The sequence below is a fragment of the Anoplophora glabripennis genome, unplaced genomic scaffold, assembly GCF_000390285.2.
Source record: "Anoplophora glabripennis isolate ALB-LARVAE unplaced genomic scaffold, Agla_2.0 scaffold136, whole genome shotgun sequence".
In the NCBI taxonomy this organism is placed as follows: Eukaryota; Metazoa; Arthropoda; class Insecta; order Coleoptera; family Cerambycidae; genus Anoplophora; species Anoplophora glabripennis.
This window is the reverse complement of record NW_019416313.1, coordinates 428,004-444,773: the sequence shown is the minus strand read 5'-3', so window position 1 is coordinate 444,773 and position 16,770 is coordinate 428,004. Positions and strand designations below refer to the sequence as shown.

General features: G+C 33.9%; 1 protein-coding gene across 1 annotated transcript in view; it reads left to right on the top strand.

The window, feature by feature from the left end:
• Positions 1 to 11,347, top strand: part of LOC108911610 (chymotrypsinogen 2-like) — a 31,700-nt gene extending 20,353 nt beyond the window's left edge. The window contains exon 5 of the mRNA XM_018716587.1: positions 11,158 to 11,347. Coding sequence (XP_018572103.1) covers positions 11,158 to 11,347 — 190 coding nt within the window. The remainder of the gene's footprint in view (positions 1 to 11,157) is intronic.
• Positions 11,348 to 16,770: the final 5,423 nt, after the last annotated feature.

The window sequence follows — 16,770 nt, the reverse complement described above, 5'->3', positions numbered from 1 at the left end:
CCATAGCACTTTGTTAATAAAGTTGGGATTCGCTGCACTTTGATTTTGAAATCAATTGCAAAATTCAAGACGACTGAGGAAATCAGCTGTTTCGCTTCCACGTTCGAACGCTCTGTTGTCCGCCGGTCAGGAAATGTGATGTGAAATGACGTTTAAAAGAAGAATAATATGAATTTAACCTTTAATGGTTGACAGTTGGTTGTACTCTTACATTGCATGACAAAACTCGCAATAAAATTGGTATAAATCATAAAAATACATAGGTAAATTACATACATAAGAATCTAGAATTTGAAATGATTTTAAAACAATCAAATCTAACAGATTTTTTATTCATTTAACTTTAAAAGTTTTACAAAAACAATCTGTTTTTACGAATTTATTTTCTGTTGCAGTTTCGCTCAATATTAGGTGCCAGCGAATGAGATTAAATAATTTATGCACTTGTTGCAATCAATATTCCAACAACAGGAAATATTCCATAGATCTGTTACAGCTCCCGAAATAAATTATTTACGCCACTAGGCTTTCGAAATCTCATCCCCTAAATCTTTTTTTTTTAATTCCTCTGATGATCATCTCTAAATATTTGATGGCCCGCATCCACCCTTTCCGATCCAATTTGCCGCAGGAGTCGAATCTAATCCCCCCGAATAGGAATCTTAAAGTCATTTCAATTTGGGATATCTGACCTGAACCGAGAATGGAACCTGCTGGCCGTATTTCGCATCCTCTCCCATTACTCCAGGTAGGGATGATGAATATTTGATTTTTACTTCCATGCCGGCCGCGTCCATCGGTTTTATTGGTCGGCTGCTGATTCACACTTCCTGCAGACTCCCTAATGGCTTGCTTTTCCAATTCCCAGTTTTTTCCATTATTTAACGCGCGCTGCGAAACACAGGGTTTCCTCTTCGGCATGAGACAGTGAAAATACAATAAACGATAGCTACGTGCACAATAAAACGTTCAGATCTGGTGGATAAGCTGGCCGATGTATGGAATGTCTTCCACTAAATAGTCCAACCAAATTCCACTTGGAGAAAAAATAAATTGTCACCCAGACTTTTATAAGTGGAAATGGTAAAAGGGCTTATAATAAACGAAAAAAAAAATAAATGCGTGAGCAGGGGCGGCGGAGGGTTGATTTGGTGGTTTGAAAAATTATGAAAAATTGTATCATTGGGATTTCTGGCGAAAGTTGACGTCAATCCAAAAAGTATTCAATACAAAAGTTGTAGATCATGCAAAAATCTACAACTTTTGTAGAAGTCACTTTTTAATATAACCTCAAAATTTCCGAGAAAATTGCGAAAAACCGTTTTTTTTTTCTGATTTTTCGTTTTTTATTTCTCATTTTTGCAAAAATAATTTAATTTTGACGAAACTTGGAGAAAATATACCTTTCTCTTTCTTTTCTGCTTCTGAGATATTCATTTTTTTCGACCTGAAACACTTTTTTTCAAAGAAAAATTCTACTTAAAAAAATCATAGTACAGAGTTCTGCCGGTAATCATTTTTTTTTTCGTTTTGACATATACTTTTTGGTGAAATAAAAAAATCTGTAATAACCGTTCAAAAACATGCTCAAAAATGCAAAACAAATAAAATGACTTGCAACAATGAATTTTTCAGTTATTGTTGATAATTTGTTTAAATTAAAAAGCATTCAAAAACTGATTACATCATTAAATTCTACGGAAAAAAATTTAAAAAAAACTGTGTCATTTTTTGACCCAAAATCGAATTACAAATGCACAAATGATAAATTATCTCTGGATGATTTGAGATTTCAGCAATACAAAGTATTAACTGCAAAGTCTACTGTTGACGCTAAATCCGAAAACCCGAAATTTTGCAAAATCGTTTTATTTTTTTTCTGGCTTTATTTGAAAACGAATTTTAAATAAATTGCATATTTACATTGCCACTTTTTCGCTCTATCCAATGGCGTCAACATTTTTGCAATCCGACGTTTCGTCTTCGAGGGGCCATCATCAGATTAATTTTTTAAATATATCGCTGCTATTTTTATGACAAAATCTAGTCATTTTTAATTCTGTATTACATGATAGGTATTACTATTGTAATCGCGTAAAAAGATTTTTAGCTATCATTAAAAATTTTTCCTGAGTACGGCTCTGAACGCTTTCAAAATACCTGTACCTATTGGAGGAGAGAGAGAGGAGAGAATAAAAGTAAATACAGCACAAAATATCCAACAATTTTTTTAATCCCTAATTTAAAAAGAAAATAATACGAATTTATGAAATATTTTATTATTTCTAATTAGTATTGCTAATAGTAGTAAAAAATCGTTGGATATTTTGTAAGCTATTGACTTTTATACTGTTATGACTTCATCCAATAGATATTTTGAAAGCGTTCTGAGCCGTACTCGGGAAAAATTTTAAATTATAGCTAAAACAAGCTAAAAACTTTTTAAGCGATTACAATAGTAATATCCTCTAATTCAGAATTAAAAATGACTAGATTTTGTCATAAAAATAGCAGAGACGTATTTTAAAAAATTAACCCGATGATGGCCCTTCGAAGACGAAACGTCGGATTGCAAAAATGTTGCGCCATTGTGTAGAGCGAAAAAAAGTGGCATTGTGAAAATGCAATTAATTTTAAAATAAAACCAGAAGAAAATAAACAATTTTGCAAAATTTCCGGTTTTTCCGGATATCTCCGGAACTACGCGGAATTTTAAAACTTTCTAAACAGCATATTTTTAGGTATAAAAAACACACTGTATATCTATGAATTCATCAAACCTTTAAAAAATATAAGTACACTAATCGATCCTACGGAAAAAAAATTAATATTTATTTTATTTATTCACTATTCGACTTATGTTTATAGCAATACTGTATAAAAATAGTTTTGGGTGAAACAATGGGACAGTTTTTTTTGTATTTTTTCCGTACAATTGAATGGTGTAATCAGTTTTTGATTTTTTTTTTAAATTTAAACAAATTATCAACAATTACTGCAAAATTCATTGCTGCAAGTCATTTTTTACTTTTTTGCATATTTGAGTATGTTTTTGAACTGTGATTACAATTTTTTTTATTCCACCAAAAAATATATGTCAAAACGAAAAAATTATTACCGGCAGAACACTGTACGATGATTTTTTTAAGTAGAATTTTTCTTTGAAAAAAAAGTGTTTCAGGCCCAAAAAAATTAATATCTCAGAAACTTCTCGATTTTTTTATCTAAAAAAATCGAGGTTATTTAGGACAGAGAAAGGTATACTTTCACCAAGTTTCGTCAAAATTAAATTATTTTTGCGGAAATGAGAAATAAAAAACAAAAAATCCGAAAAAATGCTGTTTTTCGCATTTTTCACGGAAATTTTGAGGTTACCTTAAAAAGTGACCTCCACAAAAGTTGTAGATTTTTGCATGATCTATAACTTTTGTAGTAGATACTTTTTTGTTTGAAGTCAACTTTCGCCAGAAATGTCAATGATACAATTTTTCATAATTTTTCAACCCCCAAATCAATCCTCCGCCGCCACTGCTCACGCATTTATTTTTTTTTCGTTTATTATAAACTCCTTTACCATTTCTACTTATAACAGTCCAGGTAACAATTTTCTTTTTTTTCCCTCTAAATGAGTTATTTTGATCGGTCTAAAAGTGAAAAAACATGAAAAAGTAGATTATAAATTTCTTTACAAAAGGATGGAGTGAAAATCCAACTTTGTGGATGCTAATTCCAGGATCAAGTCTGGGACAAATAATGTGGGCATTCCTTTATTGAAACTAATATAAAAATCTTTAGTTCCATCTACTTGGACAATAAATCTAAGCCTATTCACACAAACTGTTATTTCCACGGCAATTTTCCGAAGTCATCTAAAACATTTGCGTTAAATTCTCTCTCCTGCCCCCTGGATTAGCTGCAATAAAGATAAACGAGCATCCATCCTTCAACTGTGGTTATACATCCACAATGGAAACTTTCCCAACTTGACATACTTTGTAATAAGGCTGGTGGTGGGGGACACCTATTAACTGATAAGGAAGATGGGGAGCGGCACCCCGGAAGTTTTAATTTCGTCCGTTTTGTTCCGGTTCCGCTTTTTAATACCCTCGCAGTCTATGAGAAGAGAGATTATTAAATTTAATTCTAAGACGTGAGTCAGTTAAGTCGATGAATAACGAGGATGATGATAATAATCGTTATGTTTCACCCGAACGATTATAGATCGATCCTGACAGAGATTTAGCTTTATGGGATGCTGATTGAAGGTTCCCAGTCAAAGCTCGCGTTGGTATATTATACAACACGGCTGCATAGATGGTTGACTACCTTCTGCTTACGAAGTGTGATGTGAAGATTTGTACATACCATTCGGTCTAACTAACGATCCATTAGTTCGATCAATGGTAGATATCATTTGAAATATAAAACTGTATAACAAATTTGACACACAAAGTAGAAATATACATTTTTTTCCTCGGCATTTCGCGTATTCTCACCTGTATTCATCGTTGTTCTTTCTCCTTCGAACAACACGTACAAAAATCTTTTATTAACCGTTCTACAACACCGGTTGCTTTGACGCCATTCAACGTAGCTCTGTGTAAGGGAAACGGGAGCGCGAAATAATGCAATTTATGAGAAGGCCGACGGGGCCTTTTTAATAAAACATCGCCGTAGTTGTGCGATATTTGCCGGAGGGCTGGGGGCCCGCCAGAAATTTCATCAGCGGGATTATGTTTCTCGTTATTTGCGCTTGTAATGGAAAACGAATTCGGATCAGCTTTTAATGTACTTTTTGTGCCCTCCTAAATGTATTCAAATACGTCAGAATGCTGCGTTGTTTGCAGATGTTTGTTCTCTTACTGATTTCCTCCCCGATTTTCGGTAAAGAAATTATATTTATAACCGATTCTTAGTTGACTTGTAGTTGTAGTGCCAATCGTGCAATGCTGGTTGCCTAAACTCGTCGATCAAGGGGCTTGCAATCATTTCGTGTATAAAAATTATATAAAAGAGTACCTGTTGACGTAATCCCTATAACTGAGTGCCCAGAAACAGCCGAGGTAATCGCGGCACACTTTGATCGCGACCGACAAACCACGGTCAATAAATCAAGCATCATTATTTTAATTAAAATCTAATCTTTGCCGATTCGTGGACCCCCTCAGCCATAATTAAGTTAATTAAAGACCAGCACACGCTAACTGACGGAAATTATGATGTCACGGTGCATGCTGCTAATCAGAAGGACAGGAAAAAAGGATGAGAACCGAGAAATATGGCTTTCTGTCAGTCGCTGTCGCTGCCAGAATGCAAACAAGGGATTTAGCGGCAAATGACTGAAAAATGTTCTCCGCTGAAAGGGGTAGGAGTCTACAGGGCGTCGTTCCATATACTTTTATCTGCTCCCACTATAGTAAATAGACTATTAAAGACATTGTTTTTAAGGAGGTAAGTGGATTTTACCGTAGAAATGGAAGTTGCTATGGACAACGGGAGGTAAGCGAGGTAACTTACCTCTCTAGGGAAAAAAGCGATTTCGAGTTATAAATGCATATTTTATGAACAAATAAATAGAAATATTCGTATGAAGATTACATTTTATTAATTTATGAATTAATATTTATAGTCATTATACAGTTATTACTTTTAGTATCTAACGTTTATAAAATCTGGATAATTATTCCCCTCGCGTTTACTTGTCACATTTTTCTCAAAATGATTTGACTGCTTCATTTTAGTCACCGGAAGCTCAATATTATCTGACTGATCCGTTAAAACAGCATGATGCGACGTACTACTAGAACCTGGAGTTGAAGTGTTATTGTAAAGAATCCTGTTAGCTATTTCATTTAGGTCACTTAAACTGTCAGCAACACAACTTTCTGCAATTATGGCTGTTTTCCACCAACCATGTCTCTTGATTGCTAATACATCAACTCCTGTATTAGCCAGTAACGTTGCCGATGTTCTTCGGAATGTATGGCCTGTATATGTTTCAGGATGTTCGTGTTTCAAAATATGTGCAATCTTTATCAGGAATCATAGAAAGGGTATTCTTGCCCTCTGGTTGATTGTAACATATACATGCTTGATAGCACATAAAGCAGGGATGCACAGACTTATAGGGAACAGGGGCCACTCGGGAAAAATATAAGCCAAGGACGGGCCACTACAAACAATATTTATTAACACAAAATTTATTTTTAAATAGTATGAAATACAATGATAAAAATAAAATAACCTTCAAAAATGTTTGTTGTAATAATTATGTAATCATTACAATGTAATATTTCATGTTTTATTATTTTGATGCATGACATTGCATTGAACTAACAAGTTTTTTTATATTTGGCTCCACATTACTTGTAGCCACACGTATAATTGCTTCCAAATTTTCATTTGCCAGACGGTTTCGGTTTTTCGTTTTGTTAAGTTTCATCACTGAAAACGTTTGTTCACAAATATACGTCGATCCAAATAAGCTTGCGCATTTCAATGCATTTATTCGCAACTCTTTATAAGCGTTTTTATCAACGCAACGGTAGAAGTTGAGTAAATTACCTTCATTAAATTTGTTTCTTAAATTATCATCATTTTGCATGTCTATTAATTCCAGCTGCATTAATTCCGGCGCATTTTCGGGTGAAATGTTGAAAGGATTGCTGAAAATGTCCAATAGCGGTTTAACTTTTTTGAAGTCTACAAAACGATTTTCAAAAGCTTGTATCAAAATATCAATTTTTTCAACATGAGCGAAATTGACGTCAGTTTTATTGAACTTCTCCATAATTTTTTTGTAGTTCGGAAAATGGCCGTAATTGGCTGAATTGATTTGTGTCCTGAAAAGACTCAATTTGCATTGAAAGGACGAAACATGAGAGTATAGCTGCGAAATCAATTGATCTTTGCCTTGGAGTCGCGTATTTAAGACATTCAAGTGATTTGTGATGTCTACAAGAAACGCTAAGTCACACAGCCAATCAGGGTTGTCGAGTTCGGGGACGTCGTTTTTCTTTTCCGCCAGAAATAGTTGGATTTCTTCAATCAAGTTAAGAAATCGCTGTAGTGTCAACCCACGACTTAGCCACCTTACTTCAGTGTAAAACAGGAGATCACCATATTCGCTTTCAATATCCTCGAGAAATTGTTTGAATTGTCGGTGATTGAGACCTCGTGATTTTATAAAGTTTACGGTAGGTACTACAACTTTCATAACATTTTCAAATCCCAATAATTTTGAACAGAGGGCCTCTTGATGTATAATACAATGAAACTGCATTAATTCCTTGGTATTTATGTTTTTAGTTTGTAAATATGTTTTTAACAGAGTTACTATCCCAGATGTACTTCCAACCATTGAAGGTGCTCCGTCAGTTGTAATTCCAGATATTTTCGTTAAATCCAAATCCATTATAGAACATTTTTCTAGAAGAGCTTTGAGCATGTCACTTCCCCTGGTTTGACTTGTCAAAGAACTCATACCAATCAGTTCTTCACTCACTTCAAAATTTTGCGTTACACCTCGTAAAAATATTAATAGTTGAGCAGTTGAACTTATATCTGTAGATTCGTCGAGCGCTATAGAAAAATACTCAAAACTTCTCGATTTCGTAGCTAATTGCTCTTCTATATTATCTGCTAATGCGGTAATTCTTCTTTGAACAGTCATCCGATTTAACTGAATTTTTTCAAACTTCTTTACATTTTCCGGACAAATTTTTTTTGCGGCGATATCCAAACATTGCTTAACAAACTCACCATCTTTAAAAGGCCGACAAGTTTTCGCTATTATTCGAGATATTTCAAAGCTAACTTCAGTGGCTGTTTCAGCATCTTGAATTGGTTTTGTAAACATAGATTGCTGGCCTATTAGTTCCCGTTGTAAAGTGGAAATTCTTTGCGTTCGATTTTCGCCAGTTAATTTGGTAAAAGTTGGATGCTGGGTTTCATAGTGCCTTTTCACATTATATTCCTTCGGAATAGAAACACTACTCTTGCATATTAAACAGACAATTTTGTTATGCGATGAAATAAAAAAGTATTTTTCGGTCCAAATATCATGAAACTGTCGATTTTCATCTTCAACCTTACGACTACGTTTCTTACTGGGGCCTGGTTTATCCGTATCAAAATTAATATTATATGTTACAGTCGGTAAAAGCCAAGTTCGAACGACGAAATATTTACTCGTCACAGATTACAGTTCTCAAACAGTATCACGTTCGCTTATCCGTAGTCAAAACTTAACTGTCCCGGTAGCCGGCGATGCGTCGTATTTATACGAGTTACCGAACATCGAGAACCATCCACTTTGTTCGGGGATCGACGTGTTTCGCGAATCTGTAATCTAGTTGATGCGACAGATTTCTAGTCTCGTAATAATATGCTTGGACCGGAGCGCGACGAGTAGAATACTTTTAAAATTCGTTGGCGGACCGCATAAACATCGACAGCGGGCCGCGGTATGTGCATTCCTGACATAAAGCGTGAATTTTCAGTTTTAATTTCCAATATAATCTTGATATATTCCGTGAGAATTTCTACGTGAGAAACAGAACCCAGATGAGAAGTAATTGTGAACGTACGTGACATTTTTAGAATCTGGAATTGTAACTACAATAATGTCATCGAAATTTTTGAAATTAACGTCCAGAGTAAGTTTGCATAACTCATCAGAACGGCATGCTCCTGCAATGCCTAAGACCGTCACTACCTTCATTAGCAAATATGTGTTATCGGGTGCCTGAACGAGAAAATCGTTGACGTTATTCTTACGTTTCATGCTCTCAGCTTGGGTATTTTGATATATCCACGTTCTCCTCTATGAAAATAGTTGACTTAATCATAAATTTGCATATTCACTCCACAAACTCGTCGGTGACTTTAAAGTTCTTGACTTCTCCATGAAATATGCTAGCAGTGATATTTCAGAAATACCAGTATTTTTGTTCTGGCACCATACTTTGAACTTTCTATATGCTCGTTCGTAGCGCATTTTCGACTTCTCGGGCAATAAAAATTCGCAGGCAGCAAATAATAATTCAAAACCAGCAAAATTGCAACTTTTATATAGCTATGTTTATAAACACATTAGAAACGACAAAATCCAAACAACCAAGGCGACTTTGCTAGATTTCGAATAATGTCAAAATAAATTGATTAAGAAATGTCAAAAAATAAAACCTAATCGTTATTTCATGAACCATAAAGAGCTGTGGGAGCAGATAAAATGTTATACACCACGCAGAAGTTGAGTAAAATTTACCAACCTCTGACTCTATTGCCAGCCTTCGCTCCGCTCGGGCGCAAAGCCGTCCTCTACTGGAAAATAATACTTACCTCCTTTATGGTCTAAATAACTATTACATTCCTGAATTTGTCGTAAAATCACGCACAAGGTAATGTAAATTATTCATCTGTTCTCAAAATTTTATAGAAAACATGGTCTTTTAAATTTTGTGTTTTCTATAAACATACCAACACATTTCAAACTATTTACGTTTTTTCGAGTTTTCAAATTTTCTAATGATGTAAATAAAATTCAATTACGTATTTTACCTAAAATTTACACAAACATGAGTAGTATTTTCACACAGAATTTTATTTATTAAAACTAATTTTCCCTTATCTCCCGGCACAACAACCGCCCCATTAGCGATAAAGCCCCCACGAACCTATAAAAGCAGATAATCACCAACTATCCATCTAACGAGAACGAAAATAACGCCTAATTACCCCGAAAAGAAAGCGTTCGGGGATGATAGAAGAAAACGCCGCGCCACCCGAATAAATATTTGCTTCTCACTTTAGCCGCATCCCTTGTTTACCTTTGTCTCCGCGCCCGGGACCCATTCTAAACCGATACCCTCCGGATCGTCGCGTTTTCTTTGTCTGGGGAAGATTATTAGCGGGTATACAAAGAAAAGTACACACAGGGGATGGGGAAGCAGTGGGGGTTGTTTCTGTAAATCGCTAGTCGCTTTGTTATTGAACTTTTAACATGGCATTTAGGTGACGGACGGCTTGAAAATCTGCAAAATGTAAAGCTACAATAAATATAACAGTTAAGGTATTAGCCCAACCAAATTACATTTGGAGAAAAAAAAAATTGTTACCTGGACTTTTATAAGTGGAAATGGTGAAAAAATAAATAAATGCGTGAGCAGGGGGGGCGAAGGGTTGATTTGGGGGATTGAAAAGTTGTGAAAAATTGTTACATTGGGATTTCTGGCTTCAAACAAAAAAGTATCCATTATAAGAATTGTAGATCATGCAAATATCTACAACTTTTGTAGAAGTCTCTTTTTAAAATAACCTCAAAATTTCTGAGACATATGCGAAAAACAAGTTTTTTTTCTTATTTTTCGTTTTTTATTTCACATTTCCGCAAAAATAATTTAATTTTGACAAAACTTGGTGAAAATAAACCTTTCTGTGTCTTAAATAACCACAATTTTTTTTAGATAAAAAATCAAGATGTTTCTGAGATATTCATTTTTTCCGGTCTGAAACACTTTTCTTTCAAAGAAAAAATCTATTTAGAAAAATCATCGTACAGAGTTCTGCCGGTGATCATTTTTATTGTTTTGACATATACTTTTTGATAAAATAAAAACATCTGTAATCACAGTTCAAAAACATGCTCAAAAATGCAAAAAAATAAAAAATTGATCGCAACAATGAATTTCCAACAATGAAAATTAAATTGTACGGAAAAAATGCAAAAGAAACTGTGTCTCATTATTTGACCTAAAACTTTATTTTATTATTTATTTATCTCTGGATGATTTGAGATTTCAGCAATACAAAGTATTAACTGCAAAGTCTACTTTTAAATTAGAAAAATTACCACAACTGTTGGAACAGCTATACAACACTCCTGTAGAGCAGCTTCAAACGTGGCTTGGAAACAAAAAAAACTGCAACCAAGTAGGGCTGGAAAGAAGTAATTGCGAATAATTCCAAATTACTCATACCTCGCTTTACAGAAGTTCTAGTCGTGCCTGAAGATTTATTAAAAACAATCTCTTGTAGTTGCGAAACCTGTTGAGACGGGTGTCAAAAACATAGACTACGATGTACAGGTTTATGTACAAAATGTCATGGTTCGGACAATTATTGTTTGAACGTTGACAAAATTTCGGAAAATTTTAGTGATTCCGAAGACATTTCTCATGAAATCGAGCAACCAAGTCTTTGCTTGACTCCGGAAAATCAATTAATCGAAGAATTAAGTGATATCGAAGAAACGCTTGAAGATCAGGAAAAACCCAGTCTAATAAAGGATCGGACGGTGAAGATCAAGTTAAAAAGTTGCCAAAAAGACCAAGATTCGCCTAGTTAGGCCAGGAAAATAAGCTGGGAAATAACCATTTCGCGGCTTTTTTGTTTTGTAGGTCTTTTGAAGACGAAAAAAAAGTACTATACTGTTTTCTCGTGGAAATGAACGGAAAAAAGTTATAAAGTTATAAAAACGTGAATTTACGTAAAAATTATACCATTAACCACCCTATAAACACTCTTCCCCCCATTTTTATGACTGTGGAAACTAATGTTATTGTACATAATATTTAGCATCTATGTATAGTGATAAATTCAGCTTGTCGAAACAAAAAGTCGCGTCCAACACTACTGGACTATAGTATTATTTAATTGTAAATAACCATTGTAAAAATTTGGAAAAATTTTGTAATTTTGAAAGCGAAAATAGGAATTTTAAATAATTTAATAAAAAATCGCCTATATCTATTACGGAAAAATAATTATTATTTACTTTATTTATTCACTATTCGACTTAGATGTTTATAGTAATACTGTACAAAAATAATGTTTTGGGTCAAACAATGACAGTTTTTTTTACTTTTTTCTGTAGGTACAATTGAATGGTGTAATCAATTTTTGAATTTTTTTAAATTGAAACAAATTATCAACAATTACTGAAAAATCCATGGTTGCAAGTCATTTTTTATTTTTTTGGTGCATTTTTGATCATGCTTCTGAATTGTGATTACAGAGTTTTTTATTTCACCAAAAAGTATATGTCAAAATGAAAAAAATTATCACCGGCAGAACTTTATATGATGATTTTTCTAAGCAGAATTTTTAGTTGAAAAAAAAGTGTTGCAGACCGGAAAAAATGGAGATCTAGGAAACGTCTTGATTTTTTTATCTAAAAGAATTTGTGGTTATTTAAGACACAGAAAGGTACACTTTAACCAAGTTTCAACAAAATTAAATTATTTTTGCGCAAATGAGAAATAAAAAACAAAAAATCAGAAAAAAAACCGTTTTTCATATTTTCCTCAGAAATTTTGAGGATATCTTAAAAAGTGACCTCTACAATAGTTGTAGATTTTTGCATTATCTACATCTTTTGTATTGGATACTTATTTGTTTGACGTCAACTTTCGCTAGAAATCCCAATGATACAATTTTTTACAATTTTTCAACCCCCCAAATCAACCCTCCGCCACCGCTGCTCACGCATTTATTATTATTTTTTTTTCGTTTATTATAAGCCCCTTTATCATATCCACTAATAAAAGTCCAGGTAACAATTTTCTTTTTTTTTTCCTCCAAATGAGTTATTTCGATCTGTCTATATACGTATACGGTAATTGTAATTGTTTTCTTTTGCATAGCCAGGATTAAACAAATAATTGAATAAATATTTTTTCCACCTTGTATATTTATGGATAGAAGAAAAAAATATGCGACAGCGGTCACCCAAAGTGCTTGTCTCGTACTAAACGCAGACAAAACCCCGCTGAAAAGTCAGTGACGATTACGAAACGCTTCAAGTACAAATTCCATCCCACTTTTCCCCTAATTTTTCCAGAGAGCGGTCCAAATGAAGTGTCGACGGACCGCTCGCCCTCACCTAATTGATATGGAAGTGCGTTGTTGTAAGGGATGCGTGGTGCCGCCAGCTCGTGTGGCCAACCGTTGGGGGTACGATCCCCCGCCTCTCCAGATCGGGATATACGGATGGCGAGGGCAATCGTTTTACCGGAGCCACTGACTTGCAACTTAAGTGAATTAGGTGAGGGCTGGGGTTAAATAAAGAAGCGAATTTGTTTGTTCGGGGGGTTTATGGGGGTGTTAAATCATTTACGGTGGTCTGCGAGCGAGAATGAGAGGTTTTATCGATTGTTTTAAGTAATAAATATACAGGGTGATTCACAAATGGTGACCAAACATGAAACCTCGTATACTCCAGTCGGCAGAGGCCGAAAAGTTACTGTTGGTGACATTTTCTTGATAACTCGGAAATAACTGCACAGGTCTACTTTAAATGATGAGTATAATAACAGGCTAATTTGCTGACAAAGTATTTTATCAGGAAAAAAGTTATTAACAATTTAATCGTGAAAAAAATTTTTTTAGTAGTTTTCTTTAAATAACTCAGCGGGATGACTTTGTACGAAAAAATGCTTAGGACATGATTTTGTTCGTAATAAAAATAGCTACAAAATGGCGGTGGTCCGATTACGAAATTTGCAATAACAAAGCCGTGAGATTGAAAAAACGGTATAAAACGCCAATTTTTTTAAGTTGCTGTAAAAATGTCAATTATAAACAAAAAGTGATAAAACTTTCGAAAACTATAGTTCAATATATATACAATAATGACGCTAAAGCCGAAAATCAGGAGAGCAAAACTTTTTGTTCTATAAGGTGTTATACATTCATCGGCATCTGAAACTCGAAACTTTGCCAAATTTGTTCGAAGCTTTGCTGACACTTGAAATTTGGTACACACATAGTGTAAATATGCAGAAACCAAAAGCAATTTGCAAAATTCAAGTATCTTCATTTTTGCAGTTTTGGTAAGGTTTTATACGTCACCCTAGTTTTATACGTCACCGTTTTTTTAATTTTTGGACGTATATTTATGTATATTTATAAAATATTCCATTACGGTAGATTAGCCAGCATAATTACCTACAATTTAAAAAAATATATATTTTCATCGTTTAGATCCTAAGCTACTTAACATTTTGCGCCTGTTAGCCGTAGTCGTACATTATTCAACATATTAACATAAAACAAAATCGTACGTGTGGGGTAAACCTTTAACTTTAAGTAAACAATTGTTTAAATTTACTGTTGCATATTTCTAATAGTATACAAGCGCCGAAGAGCGGAGCTCGCGCTCGAAAATGAAAAGTTAAAGGTTTACCCCACACGTACGATTTTGTTTTATGTTAATATGTTGAATAATGTACGACTACGGCTAACAGGCGCAAAATGTTAAGTAGCTTAGGATCTAAACGATGAAAATATATATTTTTTTAAATTGTAGGTAATTATGCTGGCTAATCTACCGTAATGGAATATTTTATAAATATACATAAATATACGTCCAAAAATTAAAAAAACGGTGACGTATAAAACTAGGGTGACGTATAAAACCTTACCAAAACTGCAAAAATGAAGATACTTGAATTTTGCAAATTGCTTTTGGTTTCTGCATATTTACACTATGTGTGTACCAAATTTCAAGTGTCAGCAAAGCTTCGAACAAATTTGGCAAAGTTTCGAGTTTCAGATGCCGATGAATGTATAACACCTTATAGAACAAAAAGTTTTGCTCTCCTGATTTTCGGCTTTAGCGTCATTATTGTATATATATTGAACTATAGTTTTCGAAAGTTTTATCACTTTTTGTTTATAATCGACATTTTTACAGCAACTTAAAGAAATTGGCGTTTTATACCGTTTTTTCAATCTCACGGCTTTGTTATTGCAAATTTCGTAATCGGACCACCTCCATTTTGTAGCTATTTTTATTACGAACAAAATCATGTCCTAAGCATTTTTTCGTACAAAATCATCCCGTTCAGTTATTTAAAGAAAACTACTAAAAAAAATTTTTTTTCGCGATTAAATTGTTAATAACTTTTTTTCCTGATAAAATACTTTGTCAGCAAATTAGTCAGTTATTGTACTCATCATTTAAAGTAGACCTGTGTAATTAGTTCCGGGTTATCAAGGTTTGACACACGCCGAACTTCTACCAACTGGACTAGTATTCTTTGGTGAATTTTAAGGGGAATATTTGGTATAAAGTTTTTATCTAGGACGCTTCGTTAAAAAGATACAGGGTGTTAAACTTAAAAAAATGTTTTTAATTTTTTTAAATAATTTCAAAACTGGTAAGTGAAATAATTTGAAATTGGGCACATGTGTGTATGTAAAAATTGTCCAAAATCTGAGGCCTTTTCCTAAAATTTAGATGCTCCAGTGGCGAAGGTACAGAGTATCGGTGGCATATTTTTTTTAATAAAATAGTACGCCGCTATTTTACAGTAACAATCATGATATTTTCGGATTCGTCATTCAGTTTTCTACAAATTACTACACTCTTATATTTTTCGAAAAAAGTCTGATTTTCGAGTAAAACTTAAAAAACGAACTGAATTTACTGAAATTTTTTAAAGAATAATATTCAATTGGCGTTTTGGTTGTTCATATACATTTTTAAGAATTAATTTGTCATAATAAAATTAAAATTGTAATAATGTTTTAATTTTGACGCAATAACTTATTGAGTTATGTATGACCAAGTGATGGTAATAGTTTAAATAACTAGATGGATTTCACAGTGTCTAACGACACTTACAGTGTACGATAATTCAATAAACAAAGAAATCTAAATAAAAAATTTAGATAAATTTAGAACGAATACACTGAAGATGAATTTTTCGAGACAAAACGTCTGAATCTGGTTCGGGCTGAGGCAATACAAATGTAGGTCATGAAGGCTTGCAAAAAATGTAATAAATAGTCTAGGGTCGTATTTAAAAAATGAATTTGATGATGGTCCTGGAGAGACGAAACGTTACATATAAAAATTGATTATTCCATTCGATAGAGGGCAAAAAGTGTCCATGAGAAAGTGTTCTTCTTTTTTCAATATCACCTCAAACAAGGCTGAAATGAAACAAAAACGAATTTCCAAAATTTCCGTTTTTTTTTTTCAAATATTTCGAAAACTAAACATGTTAGCCTTGACTTTTTAGAGGCATAATGTGGGTCCCCTGATTACGCAACTTTGCCCCCATTTAAGCTATTTCGTACCTCTTACCGTTTCCGAGAACCCTGTAGTGAGAAGCGAATTTGTAACAGCCTGTATAATTATAAATATTTCGTATATTAATTAAGATATTTTATATTAATAATTTATTAAAAATTCAAATTCGCTACATCTGTCTTTGTGTTATTAAAAATCTGGACAATTAGCTAATTTACAGGACCGCAGTTTCGTCCTTTGCAGCATGTTCAGCAGTTAATTTCCCACAGTGCAACTACAACTTACATTTCCGGAAACCGAAGGAGGACAAAAGCGTCAATTAGCTCGAGTCGAGGCGCAGACATCCAAACCGTCATGTTCTGCAGTAATCCTGTACCGGCAGCGCCTTGCAGGATTACGGATAACATTCGCTGGGATTAATACCTGATTAGATTAATTAATCAAACGTAATGTAACACGTTATTCTCGTTCTGGCGTGCTTCGGTCTCATTGTGTCGATACCGACGCGAAGCTGACGGAGTCACGCTCGAACGCGTTCTGACAAGCTCGTTGGAAGGAGATAAACCGACGCGAAAATGCGGGGTAATGCGTACAGACGATATATCTTAGTTGTACTAAGGAATTTTAATATACAGTGCGCGCCTAAAGTGTGGAATAAAATCAGTAAAAACGAAACAAATTTTTTTTGGGAAAAATCCTCGAACAGGTCGATTTTTAATTTAAAAAATTAC